Source organism: Vespula vulgaris, chromosome 1, assembly GCF_905475345.1.
Source record: "Vespula vulgaris chromosome 1, iyVesVulg1.1, whole genome shotgun sequence".
NCBI lineage: Eukaryota > Metazoa > Arthropoda > Insecta > Hymenoptera > Vespidae > Vespula > Vespula vulgaris.
Genome location: NC_066586.1, coordinates 10445900 through 10467191, shown reverse-complemented (window position 1 = coordinate 10467191; position 21292 = coordinate 10445900). Strand labels below are relative to the sequence as shown.

The window sequence follows — 21292 nt, the reverse complement described above, 5'->3', positions numbered from 1 at the left end:
AACATTGTGCATTATTTATGAGTTTTTTTCCCACCCTTCTTCGCGCTTCGAAGATTGTCAGTGCACGATCGAAGCACTCGGAGGAACTATTGGTGGACGAGCTTGTTGTGCTTGGAAAACAGCAACACTGTCGAAGCTGCCGAAATGAAATCCTTCTTGAAACAAACAACTCCCGACTTATCGGGATAGGACGAATTTGGACAAGTAATGCTTCGATAATGAAACAAAGAACGCAAAGATATCGTACTTTCCTTTTTCTCGGATAAAACTCGCATGAGAAATCTCTGGATATATACAAGAAATGACTACGACGGCACATCGATCGCAGTTTATCCGGCACAGTCGTTGTTACTTGTTATTACTTTTTTTACAGCATGCTCAAAATACAGGGAACGATAGTTACGCGTCGTTCAGCTTGGAAGAAGTACGGGGTATGAAGTCTCAAAGGCAACCAAACTTTCAGATAACTCGTCTTTTCGAGAAACTCACGCGTAGAACAAAGAAAGGTACTGGTGAGTGAAACGAAAAGAAGGATGGGAACAGAAAAATAAAGGAAAAGAAATGAATAAGAAGAAAAGAAAGAAAGAGAGAGAGAAATAAAGAGATAGAGAGATAGAGAGAGAGAGAGAGAGAGAGAGAGAGAGAGAGAAAATGAGAGAAAGAAAAAGAACAAACGAAATTGGTCAGACGAAGAAAAAGAGAAGGCAAACGTGTGCACAGTAGATGGAAAAGGCAACGGCCGAGTAGCGCATAAAAAAAAGTGCTACGAGGTTGGTGGATTGGAAGAAGCTTCAGTGATATTAACGTTCGAGGAGCCAACCACGTACATAGTTTTATTATTTTATTCTCTTTCTATTTTTCCCTAGATGTTCGCATTTATAAAAAATACCTGATGTAATGAAAATTATATCAAAAAGAAATATAATACGTATGCAAAATGAACTTCGATTTGTCGAACTTCTAGTCATTGAAATGATCATAAATAATATCACGAAAGAAAGAAGAAAGAAAGAATGGGAAAAAAACGATTGAACGCAAACATAGGAAAAGGGGGAATAAAATTGCGAATTTCCAGTAGGCACGCAGGGTGCTTTCCCCTCGCGATAATTCGAAAGTTCCGTAGCCAAGCCTTGACGAAGTCGACGATCGAATCGAAAAGGGGCCGATCGACGGCAATTTTAACGTCAAGTACAGTCGTAGTGACGATTCTATTTCAGGGCTCCTTCTGACGAGATGTTTCAGCATTTTCATTTTGAGTTTGAATCGAGGTCTCGAAGAGCACTTGACCCCGAAAAAAATCTGTCGACTAGCGCTCGCAATCAGCATACTTCGATTTTGATCGTCCCTGATATCGAGATAGAGACGCATACTTTTATCAAACATTTCCTATTAATCACCAAGCGTGCACACACACAATGTGGGTGTGTGTGTGTGTGTGTGTATAAAAGAGAGAGAGAAAGAGATAGAAAAAACGCATCTTTCTCTCGCCTATCGTTGGCAATCGATACTCTTTCTCTCTCGTTCTCTTTATTGATCGATCTTTCTGTCTCTGTCTCTCTCTCTCTCTCTCTCTCTCCCCCCCACTTTTTCCCTATAACCTGCACTCGTTAACTCCTACTGGATATTAACAATGTCATTTTACTCTATTCTGCGTCCACGTAATTAATTTTAAATTGCGATCGATCTCATTATCTGCCCCGAGACTCCAGCCTAACTTGAGCGAAATCAATTTCAGTAATACTTGTGAAACTTTCAACGACGGTCTGATAATTTTGACGTGGCTTTAAACTCATTATTGTACTAAAAATCAGTTTTCACGCGTTGGTTCGTCCCTTTTTCGAGTATCAGAATAAAAATAAAAATCTTTCATTAGGAGTTATATAGAACAAAATAGTTACGTGATTTTAAATGGGGGCAATCGGAGTATTCGTATTTGCTATTCGAAAATGAATCTATCGGATCTCGAATTACTTATGAAAATAATTACTTTCCCTAAGAGAATCATTGTTTTAGCACGCTTCGAAATCCATCGTGTCTTTTTAAATTCTACGTTCGGAGATTCTACGAGTACTTCATTATCGCGAAGGTCTATTGGGCGTGATAATTTTGTTGTTCATTTTCTTGTTATTCCAAGATAGCAATTAGAATAATAAAACATTCTTATTTTTATGTTCTAGTTTCTAAAAAGTGATCTCGAACTGTCTCCTCGCACTTTCATCGATAATTATCAACGCATTATATAATTCCTAGTGATTTGTACACATTCCCATTCGTTTCTGGGTATCGCCATCATAAACAAGATACTTCCATGCAAAAACAGTGCATCGTCGTAATATCGTAGGAGTAGGTACCGACTAAAGTGACCCTGTAACATGTAAAATCTTTTCACGAAGAAGTCCAACCCAGAACGACGTCGTTATAGTCATTTCATTCATTTTTAAACAACAACAACGATTTCATTCCTAATCTATCGCGTCCAGAATCTAATTAAACGAATGGATATTGGACGACGTATATTGGCGATTTTGATGCACATACTGATGTGCTTCTCTCTCTTTCTTCTTTGCCAAGAGAAATCTTGATTCTTTTATTTTTCATGTTCATTTTTATTAGCTAAAACGAGAATAAAATATTTTTGTGATATCACGGGTCGTTGAGCCTCGGTTTGTTTTTCTTTTTTCTATCTCAGGATAGGATATCGTCGTAAAGATCGAAAAGCTAAAACGATTTTTAAATGGCGAAGATACTTGTCAAGAGCTTCAGCCATCTTTCTCGTAAATCTCTATATACTCTATATCTCGAGGGCTTGGTTGCGTCTGGTAAGATCTATTTCCAACGATCTTTTGCTTTCGGAGAACGAAAAAGAAGAAGTAAAACACACTAGCGAGCTAGCAAGTTGGTTCGAAAATACCAGCGAGCACTTTCACAGGTACGTGCGCTGACGTACATTTCTCTTCGCATTCGTTGGAAAGTAGGTAGGTTTCCTCGAGATTAGATAATGGGAAAGCGAGATAGATAGATAGATAGATAGATAGATAGATAGATAGATAGATAGATAGATAGAGAGAGAGAGAGAGAGAGAAAGAGAGAGAGAGAAAGAGAAACAACGTTCGTACTTGGCCCTAGATCCGTGTACAAGGCTCCCGGCACGATGGGTGTGGGTGATGACGATAGCACGGTTAGTTTGTAGCGATGGATTAGTGTGCGCATAGCTCGAATCATTATTAAATAAATTAGTTCACAGAGGCATGGCGTTGTAGAGGTCCAAATTAGGATGGTAAAAGAGTGGTGTGGGAGTAGGCGGATTGTGGTGTGGTGCGGGCTGCGCCTGTATGAGGTTCAAGTTCAGGTTCAGGGGCGCGATGTGAGTCGCATTATGGTGGTTAAGGTGGTTAAGGCTAAGGTGGTTACCTGTTGGGTAAGGTAGTCCGAAACTAGGGTACCCAGAATAGCCGCGGCTTGCCGCGTATGCCGCGTACGCCGCTGCTGAGAAACCTGCGAACAGAAAAATCAATTTTTCTTAAACTTCTGTCCTTTTTTCATACTTGCCTAAAGTTTCTTTACTTAGTCTCTTGGAGAGATTCGGCAAAGAGGTCACGTTAAAAGCGTTCTCCATTTTTCTACCTTCCTACAAGAGTTTATGCTCTATTGTCTACGATGAGTAATAAAAAATGTATCTTTCAAATACGCCTGCAACAACGTTGCCATTCACATTATTGAAGACGTTTTAATGAAAATGTAGGCCGGATCGATGAACATTGATTTATTATTCGATCGTTCCATTACAATGCTTAACGCGCGCGCCAGATAGGTACCTATATTAATAACATTTTTTTTTTTCCTTTTACGATTCTAGTACGATTCGATGGTTACGTACGCAATCATTCAATCATCGTGAATGCATATCGACGTATGCATGCAAATGGAAAGCGTCCGCCCAGTTGAAACGTGATACCCGATACATATCCAGTAGATATTGAAACATGCATGGAGTGTCATCGTCGTTCATCCACATTTTACTGACGTTTACGACGTATTCTTCTCTTTATCATATTCAAAGTGTCTGATATGAAGACCTATGCGATAGAAATATAATATCTATTCTCCTACTTTTTGTATCGAATATCTGAACAGTATAAAGGTTACTAAACATCTTGCTAAAGTTACAATATCCATACGTAGACACATATTTTCAGAATCTAGAATAAAGAGATATTTAATCGAATAGAATATTTTTAATACGTTAAAAATGTATTCAAATCACTGATACTTTTATCGAAAATATTCCGATTATATTATTTGTTATAAAATGTAGGTATCAATGGAGTATTTATGGATTACTTAGTAAAATGAACGAATTTCTACGGTCGATAAATTTAACGAACTTTATGGTTAACTACCTACGAGCATAAAATTAACTAAGTATTCTTCTATATTTTATACTCACCTTCTGGTATAGCTCCCACGGACCACATAAAATCTATAAGAGAAAACAAAGTCGATTATAATATCGGAACGAAATTATTAAGTGTATTTGATGTGTTTCATTTAGTCATTCTTTTCCCTTCGACTTGTTTCCAATTTTTTTAGTACAACGTCTCTTCGACTTAACGATCGAAATTTCTGCAACCACGTGGGAAAAAAAATATTGACTTGACCGAAATAACCGAATTTAATGATATTCACCGAAAGTGGAAGTTCGTTTGATACGTTTCATTCAATCCACTTCCATCTTACGTATTTTACGAGCATTCCGTTGTCTATTCAATATTTTTCTCCGAGCAGGCAAAGGTATGCATAGACACTTAAAATATGTACATGGATATAAGTCAAGTATTAAAGCGAAGCGTTGCAGAAATTCGTCGGAATAAATGGTTCGAGAATAACGGATGACTAGGTTCATCAAACGATAAGAGTGGTTAGAAAAAAAAAATTATGTGTGAAAAAGGATTAGAAGCTCTTCTAGGTTAGATAGTAGAGATAAGAAGAAAGAGATAAATAGAGAATAGAATAAGTGAAAGAATAGTGAAGAAGTAGAAGAAGAAAAAGAAAGGGGAAAGAGAAAATGCATCCATGAAATTTCATAATTTGATACTAATTCAAAGACCACACAACTAAGACTCTGGCTATGTATATATGTATATCGCATTGTCTATATAGCGCGACTAAATTGTAGAACAAGGTACTAGTAACTACGCGCGGCCGAGGTATTTTCAATCTACGACAAAATAAACCCTCCTATGATCTATGGTTATTGTAGCCTTTAAGGTATTAGTTAATCAGTTACCGTTAAGTAATATTTGCTAGGCTGACTATATAGCTTATTAGATATCGACTAAGGGTCGGCAATTGGTCAAGCATTTATGGCGGACGAACGGTCGAACTGTCATTCGTTTTCTTAGATCCAAACGAATCAGTTTTGTGAATCATCGATCCTGTCAGCCACATGATGTGCGACTTATTGCCGACGCCACTACCACATTTATATTGACGATACAATATTTAAAAAAAACACCGACCACAATACTACACTACTAATTTACTATTCTAGTGTTCATATCGACGTTGCTCTCACAATATACGCAGATGGAAAAGTATAAGAGCGTTTATTCTAGCCATTAAGATACACTGATACATATTAATAGTATTAGTGACTTTTTCCGTACCTAAAGTCTCTCTACCGGGCTGGTTTTGATTGCGTCAAGCGCTCAATTTTTTTCTTTTTCTCTCGACATCGTCTTTTCTTTGATTCGTTTTTTATTTTTTTTGTATTTTTCTTTTTTTTTAAATTAATCGAACAACAATAAGTTTAGCGTAAATTAACTATTCGAGCGTTACTCTCGCATTTATTTGATTACCACCGAAATTTTTCAAATATTATATTAGATAGATAGATAGATAGATGTATATATATATTGACGTATTAATATATTATATATATTTATTATATATATAAATTATATATATATATAATTATATATAATATTGAAATATAGATTTATGCATTATTATACATAAATATGTGCAATTCTTACACCGCAACGTATATATTTCTCAAGTAATATATTATATATACATATACGTGTACTTTCTCAGATGCAACAAAACGATTCCACATAGAGCAGACGTTTATGTACGATATTAACATTAATAGTCTCTCTCTCTCGCTCTCGCTTTCTCAAAGATTCGAAGTGCGAATAATACGCACTACGCTCGAGATTACCAGTAGTCGATTAATTAACATTCGATATTTCTTCGTCGATAGCTTTTGTAATAACATGGAATTCATCGAGTCTGTTTTGCAAGGTCATAGACGACTTTCCTTTGAGATAGACCCGTCCAAACGGTTGTCTCGAGAAAGAAAATTTTTTATCGAAACGTCTGTGACAGAGGAAAAAAAAACGCTTTGATCGATTGTGTTATGCTTCACCATTAATGCGAGGCACCACACCTCCTCCGTTGGACGTTTACGTCATAAAATCAGGACAAAACCAAAATCCGGCCCAAAAAGCATTACAGAGTGAACAGAAATGAAACCGCATGTTAAAATCTGGTCTACTTACGAAACTGACAGTGTTGCGCCTCTCAGGCAAAGTACGTACTTTCTAGGACACACGTCTCACGCATTATTATTAAGGTAAATGATGCTAAATAGTTTAGAACTGTTAATTACTGTGTAATGTGTATAATAGGGGGGTTGAAAGAGATAAGACCAAATACAGGAAGAAGTTGGAGTAGGACAGTAGTTGAGGCAGCATGTAGCTGCGAAGCAAAAGTTTCGAGGATGTAAGGTACAGGTATGGGAATAAAGGATGTAAGGATTAAGAGTACAGAGTGTCGAGTCGGTAAAGGTCTAGGATATAGGTATAGACACGTATACGTAAGATATATATTTAGTGTGTATATCCTATAGAGAGGTATAATATTACTTGGCTATGTAACGTAGCTTGTTAAGTAGAGGTACAATGTAATAGGTCTCATTAAAGCCGCTGGCAATATGTATTCTCAGTGGAAGATGTACATACGTTTCTCATTTCTTGCTTCCCGTAATAATTGGTCCTTCTCGAACGGCGAACATCAAACGTGACCGAGGTATTATATCGTGACCGAGCGTGCGATAAGAGACAAGGAAATTCGTAGAAGCAGCGTAAAGACATAACAACAGAATTGTTCGATCTTATTTCCGTTCGAGATGGCTTGGTATGTACGTACGATCAAGTTGTTTGCGTTTTGAGAAACGCTCGCAGACGAAGGATGCGTGATCTTCCACGAAGAAGTACCTAGAGTATATTCTAATCTAACGATATTATAGTGGCTCCTGAAAAAAGCTAGTAGTTCACTAGTAGTCTCAACGGTAGGAACGTATACATAGTATAGTAATTCGCCAAAAAATTATTCGCTCTAACTAATCCAACCTAGATCGCCTAGTCTCTCGGTAATAAAACTAAGGTCTGTAACAACACAAATGTTTACCTAGTTACCTAGATATGTATAGGTATGTATATATATATATGTAGATAATATGTATATATAGATATAGAAGATATACTTCGATATGTATAACTGTAAGGTCTATTACAAAAAACTATAAGGTGTAATGCGGCTCTCACAAAATATATCGATATTAATATCAAATACTATGGCGTTACCAAATAGGTAAATACAAAACAATATAATACGTATATAGTTTGCCGTTATCTAGAATGGATTTAGGTACGTATGTGTACAAGTATATATTTATGTATATATATATATGTGATCTATCCGCATATATGTGTATAAGTTTTACGTGATCCTTTTTGATACATATACCAGCGGATAGTTCGGACCCCGCGGCTTTTCTTCTCGAATTCTCGTACGTCGTAAGGAATACGTCCTGGCTATACCAGTTTTCTTTCTTTCTTTCTTTCTTTCTTTCTTTCTTTTTTTCTTTCCTTCTTTACTTTTTACTCTTTTTCTCATTTTTAATATTATGAAATTTCATGAAGTTATTGCGAAAAATATTTTGAAAGGCGCGACGAATGAGAAGTGCTTATTATCGACCACCATTTGCCGAAGGCTATCAATGTGCTATTCGCCTTTCGCCATATCGATTTTTCGCGATAAAACACAACATTTTTAAAAAGCTTTTCGCCTTTTGAGTTGCCGATGTAACACACTGGCGTGCCGCTACCTGGGAATGTATATATTCGTTGAAAACGATCGTGGAGCGTCGGTCTCGACAGTGGGCGCCATCGCTTTCGAAAGCGATCAGTTTCTTTTTTCTGTCCTCGAAAATATATAAGCCATTTCTTTATATAATTACCGACCTGCTCTCGATCATCATTCGATGCGCAACGCTAGGATCTACTGTGAATTGACATTCGACACTTTAAATATACTTTCGCGAAAAGAAATTATCCTTTCTCTTCCGTACTACTTTCTTTATTTTTTCTTGTAAGTAAAGAGAACAAAGAAAAGAAAAGAAAACGAACAAATTTTCAGTCTACAGGCCGATAAATGTTTGTTGATACGATTATCTTATCGTGAAGGATAAATTATAAATAAATAATGCGGTAAGACTCTCGACTGAAGATCGCATGAAAATCATTCGCGAAGGTTAAAACGAACGCAAATAAGGGTGTTACATTGATTTCCGAAAAGTCGTTGAATCAAATCGAGTTTGATCTTATTACGGAGTCAACGGAAAGGAAAGGAAATTCCCTTAGAGGAAATACGACTTTGGCCACGTACTATCGAACGTTGTCTATCGAAACGAACTCTCGTCTATTTCCTAGAAATTTGAACACTTTCTTTTATTGTCCTACCTCTGAATTACTAATCAACTAGAAAATCACTACCAGTCTTTCGCGTTGTATTTGTCTCGTTGCTAACTACTTTACTCTTTGGCTACTTGAAAATGAGGCCCCATGGTTGATCATCAAGTTACGTCAAGTCGAAATCTACAAACTTTAGCTACGAGTTATCCTTTTTTTTTCATTAACCTTGCACTAAGATCACAGTTTTACCGAACTGAATTTCTCGAACAGCTCACGCGAGAATTTCCTGCCCCGATATACGAAACGAGGGGAGCGAACGATTGTATTGTTTCTTTCTAAACTACGATATTGCACTTTCCGATATGTCAACGATACCTAGCGCTACACTGATTCTTTCGAAGATGAATCGTGGATATACAGTATATTATTACTTTCGATAAATCTTCTCTTTGCTTGCGAAAACAAAGGCAACGATATTTGTGAGGAATGTATACGAAGTAACGTAACAATAACGGACGTATCCGATTAATAAATAAAATGCATTAACTTCCGCAGTGGACTAAAATCCTATTCTATTAAAGATACGTACCCGATACTTTGGACGTGAATAACGATCCATACGAAATAAGTGTATCGAAACGCGGATCATATATCTATGTGGTCATTAATAATACACAGAGGATCTCCCTTTGGTAAGAAAACTTCCCTTTCCACCTAACTTTAGGTGGAAATGTTCTATCTGATATTCTATCTAGGAAAAAGTATAATTTTATTTATTAAGAATGGATTAAATGATGTTAATTTGTAAGAATTTACTTATAATAAATTATTTACAACAAATCATGGAATATATACGTATGTATATGTATATATATACACACACACACACATATGAATTCAGCGATGGCAGTTATATGAAATTAATTATTATATAAAAACTATTTCTAAAAAATTGTTTATTATAAATTGTTAAATAATTATTATTAATACAACGAGAAAATAAAAAAATGGTTTTTGTTTGGAAGCTTTACGATTTCCAGTTAACGAAAATAAATAAAAATTCTCAAAAGTAAATCAAATGCATTGACGTAACGACCAAAATATTTTTTGACTAAAGAATCGACACAGTAACGTATAAATTTTTGGAGTCTATGCAACCCACTCAACTGATCGTCGTAAATACTATTACGAATAGGTGTCTATTTACAAAAAATGAATGATAATATTTCGGAGGCAATATTTTTGCAATGGAAAGTAATAGAAGATTGAAAAATTGTTTAAAATGTGCATTCTTTATTCATATATTTAAATACTATCTATATAATCAAATTGATTTCGTCAATAAAACGTTAATACGTATTCTTCTAAACATACGTATATTTATGACTCAAACTAGAAAGGGACTCCCTTGTTCTACCGACAGATCCTTTAATGCGCTATCAATGACCATCGTTATCATAACATTTAGGTTACATACAGATTTTAACAAAAATGTATATAATATAGGTAAGATTTGATTACACAAGTAAACGATTAATGAAAAGTTTTAAGTAACTGGAGATTCAAGTAATAAAACCATAACCACACGGAAAGTGTATCAAAAACTTGCAATACTTTCTAAACTTTGAAATATCAAATAAACGTATATAAACCGCAATAAAAACTACATGCATACTGGAATATTTCGTATGCGAAAAACGACCGATATAACAAATTTAGACTCGACTGACGAAACAGAGAGAAAAGCAAAAAGTGTCAGAAAAAGAATTATCTTATAAATAGAGTCCACTGCGAGTGAGAGAGCGCGACAAACGATCGAGAAAAAAAGTTGTATCGCCCTTGAATAACAGCAAATTCACTGAGGCCGCGAAAGGGGCGTAAGAATTGTTGGTCATAGACCAATGGTTGGTATAGGATGGTATACGGCGCCCATGTCGAGGCCCTGCACGCCCAAGAGGTCGCTCATGGAATAAGTCAAAGTAGCCGCACGCGACGCGGCTGCTGCGGCAACCGGATGAGGCCTGTAGGAGGCAGCAGCGGCCGCGGCAGCCGCTGCGGCGAGTGCTCGCTTCACGTCGTAAACCGCCGCAGCGGTGGATGCGGCTGCGGCTGCGGCTGGTGTCGCAGCTCCAGCTGCGTATTGGTAGGTAGCGGGTGCGCTCGGTGCGGCGGTAGCGACAATCGGCGTCAGCAAGTGGTGGTGGGGAGTCCCAGCGGTAGCTGCCGCGGCAGCGTGTGCGGCTGCCGCGGCTGCTGTTGCCGCTGTACCCGTCGGGAGGGGATACGGCGCGTAACGATAGGTGGTGGGAGTGGGTGTCGCGACCATCACCAACTCACCGTATGCGCCTCTGCCGGCCGCTCGGGTCTTCGCCAGGTTCGCCGGGAGCATCACTTCCTTCGGCTGTGCTTTCTTGCATTCGACCTTAAAAGTTCCATCCTTATTTAATCTTCTTTTCTCCTGTTATTTCTCTCGACGCTACTGCTACTATTACTACTATTATACAGGTATTAATTGTTGCTATAGATCAAGTAAGAATGTAACTCTGCGAAAATGTAGACTGTTAAATTACCTAGGAATAAATGTTTTTTATAAGTATTTATGCAGATCATATATATGGCACGGATGTAGATTTTAATATTTATGAAAATGAAACATCAAAACAATTTTCTTCATATCTTAATTAATCTTTGAATCGAAAAAGTTCCATTCCTACTTGAATATGGTACTCCTCGGTCCGCTCAGGTGGCATCAATCATTCTCATTATCGTTCTAGAATCGGGACGAATAAATGAAAACGTCCATCAGAAAATCTACTATGATAGAGTATGTTTCTGGAAAGCTCTTATCGTCTTCGTTCGCGTTTGATCTAATCCAGCTTGCGCTCTTGTTCTTCTGCGTGAGCGTCAAATGCAAATAGAACCAGCGGGGTCCTTCTCGATTATACGAAAAATTAATTCCGTCCGACGACGTATCCGTCGACGAAAAGAGGAAAGTAAATACCGTTTAATGCCACCTGCGCAGGTATGTTGGTTGAGGAGAAAAGAGTATACTCTTCGGCCAACGACGAACGAAGCTTTGTTGCCAGACCGGCGACTCACCATTTTGTTGTTGATCTCGTGGAAATGGATCTCGCAGACTTTGTCTACTACGTCCTCGCTTTGAAATGTGACGAAGCCAAAGCCTGAAACAGAAAAATATAGCCCATTGATAAATAAAAGTATATATAATGAGAAAATATAATGTTATTCGTTAAACGATAAAGCTTGACAATCAACAAGGGACTTACATTAAAGTGTCATTGATTTGATAAAAAAAATTCAAGTTATTCCCCAGGAAATCTATTTCGCTCGCGTAGACGTATAAGTAGAGAAGAAGAAATGTGCAGCAAGACGGAAATCAGCCAAAAGTTGTAACTTAATCAAGTATCAACGGTTATTAAAAACTTTGCATTGCTCTACGGGCGATTTTAATCTCAGCTTCATTGTGCCGTGCTTTTCTCACAATTAATAATTCAGACTCGAGTTATTCGCGAAGTGCGAGTTATACGAATACACATGTAATATGTGACTCAAGATAAGCAGAAGTTAACGTTTCCTCAGTATAGGAAACTTCAACAAAAATTATAGGCATCTTAACGAAGGAATGGAGAAGATTCTGGATTCTTGTGTAGTTTAATGGTTAAGTGTACAATTTCTAAAATCGTCGACTCAGTCGGCTCTAATTAAAAAGGATCAAACTTTTAAAAACTACGAAAAGGATAATAAATTCGAAAGACGCAAGTACGGATGAAGAAAATACCGAAGTAAAATTTGTTAAATTACCGTCTTTTAATATATATATAATAAATCATATAAATTAACTACAGACACTCTTAAAATAAATAATATAAAAAATTGTTCGGTTAAGAAAAAATCAATACGAATAAAGACCTTTTACATGCAGGAAACTTGGAGAAATATAAACAGATTTGCGAATGATTCAAAAGAAATAACATTGAATACTTTATGTACACTCCTAGAATAGAAAAAGCTACCGATATGACAAAATTTAAGAGAGATGATTTTAACTTGAGAAAAATTCTGGCTGAATTTAACAGACTAAATACAGAAGCCCTAAAGTTCGCTATCGTTATAAAATTCTACACAAAAAATTAATATCAGAAAATATATTTATATAATGCAATTAACTGCAGATAGTAAAAAAAATTTTAAAGAAATGAAAATTTTCTAACATTCGATTATAATCGAATAACATTATAACGTGAAAAAAAAAAATCCACGAAAAAATAGTGTATAATGCGGAAGGTTGAAACAAGTGACAACAAACTGCAATCTGAAATATAGATGCAACAGTAAACACAATCCAGGATAATACTCTTTGCATCGCACGACAGCAGCAATGCAACTCTGTATTACACAAACGTGTAAAAACCTCGATCCGCTTCATATAAAGAATGTCTAAAGCTTAAAGAAATGAAATAAAAAGCTATGAGAACAAGGGTAATTACATACCAAAAAACTTAAAAAAAATAAACAGTATTAACAACATAGCCGTAGCAGGCAAATCATTTGGTGCAGTTGTAGTCGGTAAACAAAATCTCGCGCATTTTGTCACATATCACAAACAGTAACAAAAAATATCTACTATTTACTAAATTCAGAAGAGATTCAACGTGATATATTATTATAAGACTTTAAATCTTAGAAAAAACAAACAAATCGTAACATTCGTGAACGAAATAACCAGTAATTCTGAGAAAATAAATCTCATAGCGGAAGTTTTCGTTTTGCGAAACGACTAAACAAAATAGCGATCATCAAAATATATTACCAATAAAACTGAGAAATAAAAATTATTTCCATTAATATCAATTTTATTATAACAAACAAGAGAAGAACATTACTTCTGGATTGCATTGAAATTAATAAATCGGACTTCGTATTTTTGTGCGAAACGGAACTAAACCCAAAACATATACTTAAAAATTATAATATGATAAGAAATAATAGTGAATAAAATGGCGCAAAAGCAATTAAAAAAAATATTCGTTGATTAAAAAGAATATCAAATAGAAGTCCATCTAAAAAAAATGCATCAAAAACTGCATCAATCTCAAAAAATCGATAATAGAAATTAATATTCAAAATAATGGAAAGCTTTATCTCGTGACATATTTCAGCTGATATTGGTAAAATAAAATTCCTACCAAAATTAAAAATCTTATTCGAAGCTCTGCATCTTCAATATGCCAAAAATTATTTCTTATTACTTGATGATTTAAACGTCAAAAACAATTCAATTAATTTTACTAACAATAAAAGGGGGAAACAACTGTAACATTGGTACATTGAAAATAAAATACCCTAGAAAATTGATATTTATAGTTTCATTTTTTCCAAAGAAAAATCTTTATGTGAACATTCGTTTAATAGACTCAAATTTCACAATTTATATGGACAAGGGATTTTAAATACATTAGATTATGACAGTAATCACAGAGTATTACTAAATATATCGAAATCTATTTATCCATCAGATCGAATAAATGTAACTCTAATAAGACATATCGACAGAAAATTTAAATCTTCTTAACATAGATAAACAAAAGTCAACCATAAAATATAAATTCAGCAAAATGGATTGATTGAAACTTCAGAAATGCTTAATAGACAACGACAACACGGACTTATCCAATGACAGAAACTTAAACATTCTGGAAATAGTTAACAATATCGAAAAGCTAAACAGAAATTTAACAAATGCAGAACATTTACAATTATATATCTCTAACAAATTTAATTAAATTGATATCAAAATCCAGATATAATAGTAATATATTCATAAATCACAGTGTTTAAATATTAAATATTAAATATTAAGTTAATCTTTACAGAAATTAAGAATAATTGTAGTAAAGATATCAAAAAGTATTAGTAATTGTAAATATTTCAAATGATTATAATATAAAAACGACCTAATACTTTATCATATTTAGTACTTTGTTGTATATACATAGATATCTTTCTCCACTATTAGAGACATTGTAGAATTTTTATTTCTATCTGCTTTTTCTATATATTTAATATCGTAAATAATATTGTAATATTAATAATATTGTAATAATACAGTGCCATTAGTTTGTAATATACTTTCGTCTAATTGTTATTAGTTTTATATCTTTTTGTAGAATTATGAGTATCTTTTTCTTTGATCTTATTAATAGAAATAAATGTAGATATAAAGGAAATAATTCGAGTACTATACCCGAAATGAAGGGGCCCAAGTTCGAATCCCGTTTCAGTCAAATTCTATTTGTTTTACGTCTGCCAAATTATGATAGGCGACGTAATAAAAGATATCATCCAATGGTTAGCAATATTCAAATGTTAACAGATAACAAATAGTCAATCTTTGCGATGATTATTGTCCGTTAAAACTATGTAACTTAAAGCAAGAAACAGAAAAAAGAGAAATTACAGTTCGCAAAAGAAAAATCGTATTTTAATTCTTAATTTTTAAAAGGAATCATCAAGTTTTATATATGCTCGTTTAAACGTTTGCCTTGATCTTTCACAAGAAAGTAGATTTTTTGAACAAAGGATATTAGACTGTTTGAATTATTTGACAATCAAGATCATTCTTCAAGTTGTCACTTTCGGTTCTTCTTTTCCTCGCACTCATTGCCTAGTCTTACCACCATTCCTATCCTTCTTCTGCTTTCTCCGTTTTACGCTTTTCTTCAACCACCCGAACGTCTCCTATACTATGGGAAGCGCTGGTGATTAAGTTATAAACTTGGCAAGACGTCCATTTGAACGAGGAAGGGGCTTACTTCATTTATGTAATTTATAGTACTCCGCCAGTCAGCTAACTCCGTAGAGCACAAGCACTCGCCCCGTACAAAGGCCATGCTCTGACACCGGTAACGTTTAACTACTTCCCGCGCTGAAGTCTACCAAGCACCTTATATAGTGTAGATCTAAGCTCGAGCTATGGAATTTCCAACCATGGAGTTTCTTATCCCGATATAACATGCCTTTTAATTGAACAACGTATTTTCGAACTTTTCTTTTTTCTCATAAGAAGACTTTCGAAATTTACGACAATGTTATAACTTTGACGAGGTATAACGTACAAAAGAAAGAAATTATCAATTTACCATATCTGTTCCACGATCTCGAAGAATCCTTTTATAATCTCGAAAATGAGAAAGTATAACCAAGAAAGCATAAGAAAGAGAAAAGATCGGAGAGATGTGGTCAGGGATCCAAAGGAATCTCAATAAAGTTTACCAAGAGGAAGTGTGCCTGTCGAATTCGAATTTTTATAAGGTAATTTACTCATATGGTATGACTATGCGAAAAAGCTCACTTTCACACAATGCTCTATAGGAAAAAGAAAAAAGAGGCAGATAGTGCTGGACGATCGTTTTTCGTGCAACGACTAATAAGAAAAAGTGCGTGCTCAGCTGTTGAACGCCTTGTCGAATCCCAGATATTTTCATTTCAATAAAAAACACCCTGAGATATTGAACGAGTCTTTCGTCCTACCATCGTCGTAACGCCAAAAGACTCTTAAATGATCCATAAACGATCGTAACGGCACGGAGTCACAGTAAATTTATGCATTACGATGCGTCTTTGTACTCTTTGTCATTTTTACTACTTACGCTATCCTTTTGTGCCGAAATGCATCGTTTTATAAAGGAACGATAAATAAAGGATCCACTAGTGAAAGGCGTAATGCGATAAGAAATTAAAGAGGAGCTCGACTCCATTGTTTCCCGATCGATCGTGCGACTAAATACCAGATGCCGTAGGTAAAATGCATCTCTCGACAATCCGAAGTGTAGCAGCCGACTATGGAGAAGAGAAAAAAGGGAGAAGGGGTTGTGAGAGGGAGAGGGGTAGCTTCTTTCGCTTCGTTCGCGCGCGTCGACGCCATCTTCGACCTTTAACTTTTTCCATCTTTCTCTGGTCTCGACCCTCACTGTCGACCCCTTGGTCTCTTTCTCTCTTTCTCTTTTCTCTACTACGTCCCTCTAACTCTCGAGTATAATGCGACCCCGCCATTGTACCAAGCGAGCATGTTAACGTTTAAAAGCCAGGCGGCTGGTAAGCGCGTTTCAGAATTTTACCGTGCATTGAGAGTAGTAAAAGGTTCTTCTCAAAAGGCACGCTGGCAGAACGATTTGAAACTTGTAAATGGATACGGCTTAGACCTCCGTTCTTTCTTTCTTACTTTCTTTCTTTCTCTCTCTCTCTCTTTCTCTCTCTTTTACTCTTTCTGACTCACTCGTCACTCTTAGTTTCCGCTCGATCATGCTTCCAACCAGTCCCATGGACTCATTTGCTTCTAATGGCGTCACTGTTGCAATCACACCCGAAAGCGGAAACGTAGCCAATTTCAAAGAAGCGCAATGATGATTACGAATTTTCATCGATATCGTGAATGCAGAGACAATAACTAAACTAAACATTCTAAGTGCGGTGTTAATTTACACGACTATCCATATTATATTGCAAGTATTATAAATTTATAATAATCAATGAACTGCATAGCACATCTTGAAACCCAATTACCGAATGCGCTCTGGCAATAATCAACTCCACGCGAAACTAATTTACAACTTGTCCCGACTCTCTCAGCGTGAACCTAATCACCCTCTTGGCAGGAACGATGATAATTCAAGTTTCTGAAACAGTGATCAAGGCGTTGGGTGTTGGAATCGTGATAACCATCGGCTCTGCTTTGCGAACATACATGCGTTTTCTTGAAGAAGACTCGTAATTGGAGAAAGAGAAAGATAGATAGATCAGATATGTACTGAGTATCCCAGAATAAATGGGAAATATTTTGGGGTTAACTTTAGTAATAAAAAAGGATACGATAACATAAATTCTTTTGAATATATGTCTTATTTGACTTTGTTTTTGAATTATAACGGATTTGACTTTCAACAAACTCTATCTGCTTACTATGTTAGAAACGACCTCGCATCTGAATACAAGCCCGCAGACATTTTATCAATAACTGTGTTATTCTTTTCGTATGTCCAGATGTTCCTTGGACTTTCTGAAAACTTTATTCAATTCTTTCACATTGAAGAGTTTCAACATTGTCAATGGACGTTCTGTAGAAGATGAATTTTAAATAATCTCACAAGTAAAAATCGAAGATAAAGTCAAATAGGATATATATTTATATAAATTTTTTTACTTTTTTTATACGATGTGCTAAAGCCATTATTAAAATATTCCCCAGTTATTCTGGGGCACACTGCATATATTGTCTATATATACATAGAGTGGTTGAAAGTTTAGATCTTATCATTCGATATGCCAAGTATCGAGAGGAAAAGGGATGAGATTTTCGCTTCTCGATATACGCGAACGTCGTTAAGCTCGCTGATTGGTTGGGCATTAAATGCGCGAGATTAGCGCGTTAACGAGCGGCTGTGCTAATATCGCAGATCCACCCCTCTTCTCGGTGAGTTTCCGGCGTGCTCAGCGCTCGCTTTGCCACCTGCGAAATCGCGATTCGCGGCCGGATTACCGGAACGGACGTACTCCCGAATCCGGTACGAACTTTCGAAACGATAGCACGTCGGAATACGTCCTAGTTAATCTCGCGTTTGGTCGAACCATACTTTGCCGTAGTGCTACCTAACGAATTAAATGTCGAAGCTTGAAAGACTTTTTTAGTGAGTTAAAATTAAATACTTTATTCGATCGGATCTTTTAAAAGTTCACATTTATTTCAGAAATAAAACTTTTAAATAATCTTTAAAAATACTTGTATTACCAATAGGTTGGTAATAAATTTCAAGATAATTGATATTTGAAATATCTCAGTGATTCCCGTAGTCGTATTTCATGTTCGAAATATAGAAACTAAATTTCGTATTGCTATAATCGGTACGCCAATGGCACCATAACGGTCCATGCAGTATCAGCCAGATCAAGTAATAGATATCAACTTGTTGATTTACGATGCTAACCACGGTATTGAGATTCCGCGGTGATTCTCAGGCGTTTGGACCCTCGGCGCGCCATCATTTTCTAATGGCTGTCCTAAAACTCTTATATGTGAATGTATTACTTCTACGAACATCGATCAGCAGCGAACCTTCCAAGTGAATTAATTTATTGAGAATGAGAATTCATTGTTATAAATATTAGATTGAGTAAAATGTATTGAAATGTATGGGAGAATAAATGAAGAAAATTTGATAAATGAAATATTTTCAAATATCATTTTACTTTTTCTTTTCTAATGACGAATGAAAAATTAAGTGCGTAAAATGTAAAACAGCAGAGAGGACATTGTATCTACGATAAAGTTAATGCGAGAATCTATTATTTCTAATAGTTAACGATGACAAATAAAGCTTCGTTGAGAAATTCTTGAAGTTTCGACGTTTTTATTGAAGCATCGATAAGAAAACAGTCGAGTATAATCCCGTGGCTCGAAGCACAAGACGCAATGGCTTCTCCAGAAGACGTTAATTGATCTCACTTAATTAGGTGTAAGTTTCTCGAGCTAAATTAGGCCCTTTTTGTAAAACGCTTGTCAGACATTACCGGAGATACACGGAATTGCAAAGTGCATTTTAACGCGACTGGCGTTTCGCTTAGCATGCAGCTTCGTGTTGGCAGCGTTCGCCGGTTTCTCTTCTCTTACAGTCTCGCCACCCTCTATCCTTCGAGTCTCCTCCGCTAACGTTTCTTCCTCGTCTTGCTTCCTTCGTGAAGGAGATTAAACGAACGAACCAAATTGAGGTACTTAAGTCGTCAGGAAGCAGTGAGAGAGAGAGAGAGAGAGAGACAGAGTGAAACGGGTTGTACGAAGATTAGGCGAAACTGTGCTGCAAACTACGCTGCCGTTATATGAATTCATCCACCTGACGTCAAAACTCCAATATATCTTTACTAATGATCAAATGAGGTGAGAGAAAAAACTCTCAAACGTATTCTGAACGTCATTTTATTTTAAACTATTCTTATATGTATATAGGTGATTTTACAAAAATAAATATTTCTTATCACTTTTAATGTTTCATACTTTAATTAAAATTAAAATAGATTATATTTCCGATACAAAGAAAAATAATAATTGTCGGAATGTGAATAAATATAGAAAAACGGACAATATAATCTATTTATTATCAATAATTATTTTATAAATAACAAATTTTCAGTTCTCTGTCGTAAATCCAGAATTTAACTTACAATACGCCATTACAAAATACTTTAAAATTATATACACATTTTACGTATTGTAATTAATTTACGTTAGTCACTAATATCAACAATAATTTTATTTATTTTATTAAATTTTATTTTATTAATAACTAACGTCATTAAACTTTCTTCCAAGTTTTAATTGTCAGCTCCCTGACGTTAAAATTATTTGCATTGCAATGCCATATACGATTTCAGTGAAATAGTCACTTGGACTGAATGAATGAGTTTGAAGTGAAGTTAGTACGCGTCATAAGTTTGGCGACGAGCCGCCATTTTTGTTCATTCCGTCTTGTGTGATTTCTTGGTAAGTACATATTAGGCCATACAACTTTTCAGTATCTTGATAAGTGTTATCTTAAAAGTTTATTATGTTTAATAACTTTCATTTAATATAAATTATATATATTTCAAATTTTCTTCAACTATTTAACTCTGTATATAATTCAAAAAAGATTTTGTTAATTTATAACTGCGAAATTCTCAGCCCTTTGTTCTCAATTTTCTGCAGGATAGACAATTGAGCATTAATCATGGGATTGATAAATGTATATTAAAAAAAAGATATGTTTGTATTTAAGAGATATTTTATATTGGCTCTTGATAATTATTACTCTATTTTATTGTTATACAAATTACAATTAGCTTCTTTTTTTTAGTCAACACCATTAGAAAATGGTGCCAAGAGAAAACTAATAATAAGTAAACAATAAATGTTGATTATTTTTTTAAGGCATTAATCTTATTCGTTTTCAAATTAAAAATTTTTAATTATTTTGTTAAGATTGATGTTCATATATATAATTTGTGATGTTAGATTTATTTAAAGTAATATTAGATTTATCTGTTTAATTGTATTTAAGTCTTATATACCTATTCAATGCCATGTAACTTTTATTAAAATCCTAGTTTCGGGGTTATTTATTCAATAATAACAGTTAATTTATTTTCAAAATAACAGAACCGACAATTATTTTGATATTGATTAATATCATAAAATCATAAATACATATTTATGATTTAATTAGGTGTCCAACTACTTTTGAAACAATAACATCACATGTTATTTGATGTCATAAGTCAGTTACAATGCATTAAATATATTATTAGGAATGTGGATAAAAATACTATTTTTATTAAATAATTCCTATTTTTGTAGAATGGCCTATATCTTCCATCTAAGTTTGGTATTTGTATGTATGCGTTCGTATGCATGTTTATTGATTATTGTGAATCCGATTCACTGGTTAATTAATTAAAAGCATAAGACGTTTCTATATTCAAAGTTA

General features: G+C 35.0%; 1 protein-coding gene across 10 annotated transcripts in view; it reads right to left on the bottom strand.

The window, feature by feature from the left end:
- Window positions 1–21292, bottom strand: part of LOC127068004 (RNA-binding protein Musashi homolog Rbp6) — a 594260-nt gene that overhangs the window by 36049 nt on the left and 536919 nt on the right. For all 10 annotated transcript variants that reach the window (XM_051003560.1, XM_051003549.1, XM_051003597.1 and 7 more), the window contains 4 exons: window positions 11859–11941; window positions 11097–11181; window positions 4448–4480; window positions 3412–3495 (listed from right to left, as the gene is read on the bottom strand). In XM_051003560.1, the coding sequence (XP_050859517.1) occupies window positions 3412–3495; window positions 4448–4480; window positions 11097–11181; window positions 11859–11941 (285 nt within the window). The remainder of the gene's footprint in view (window positions 1–3411; window positions 3496–4447; window positions 4481–11096; window positions 11182–11858; window positions 11942–21292) is intronic.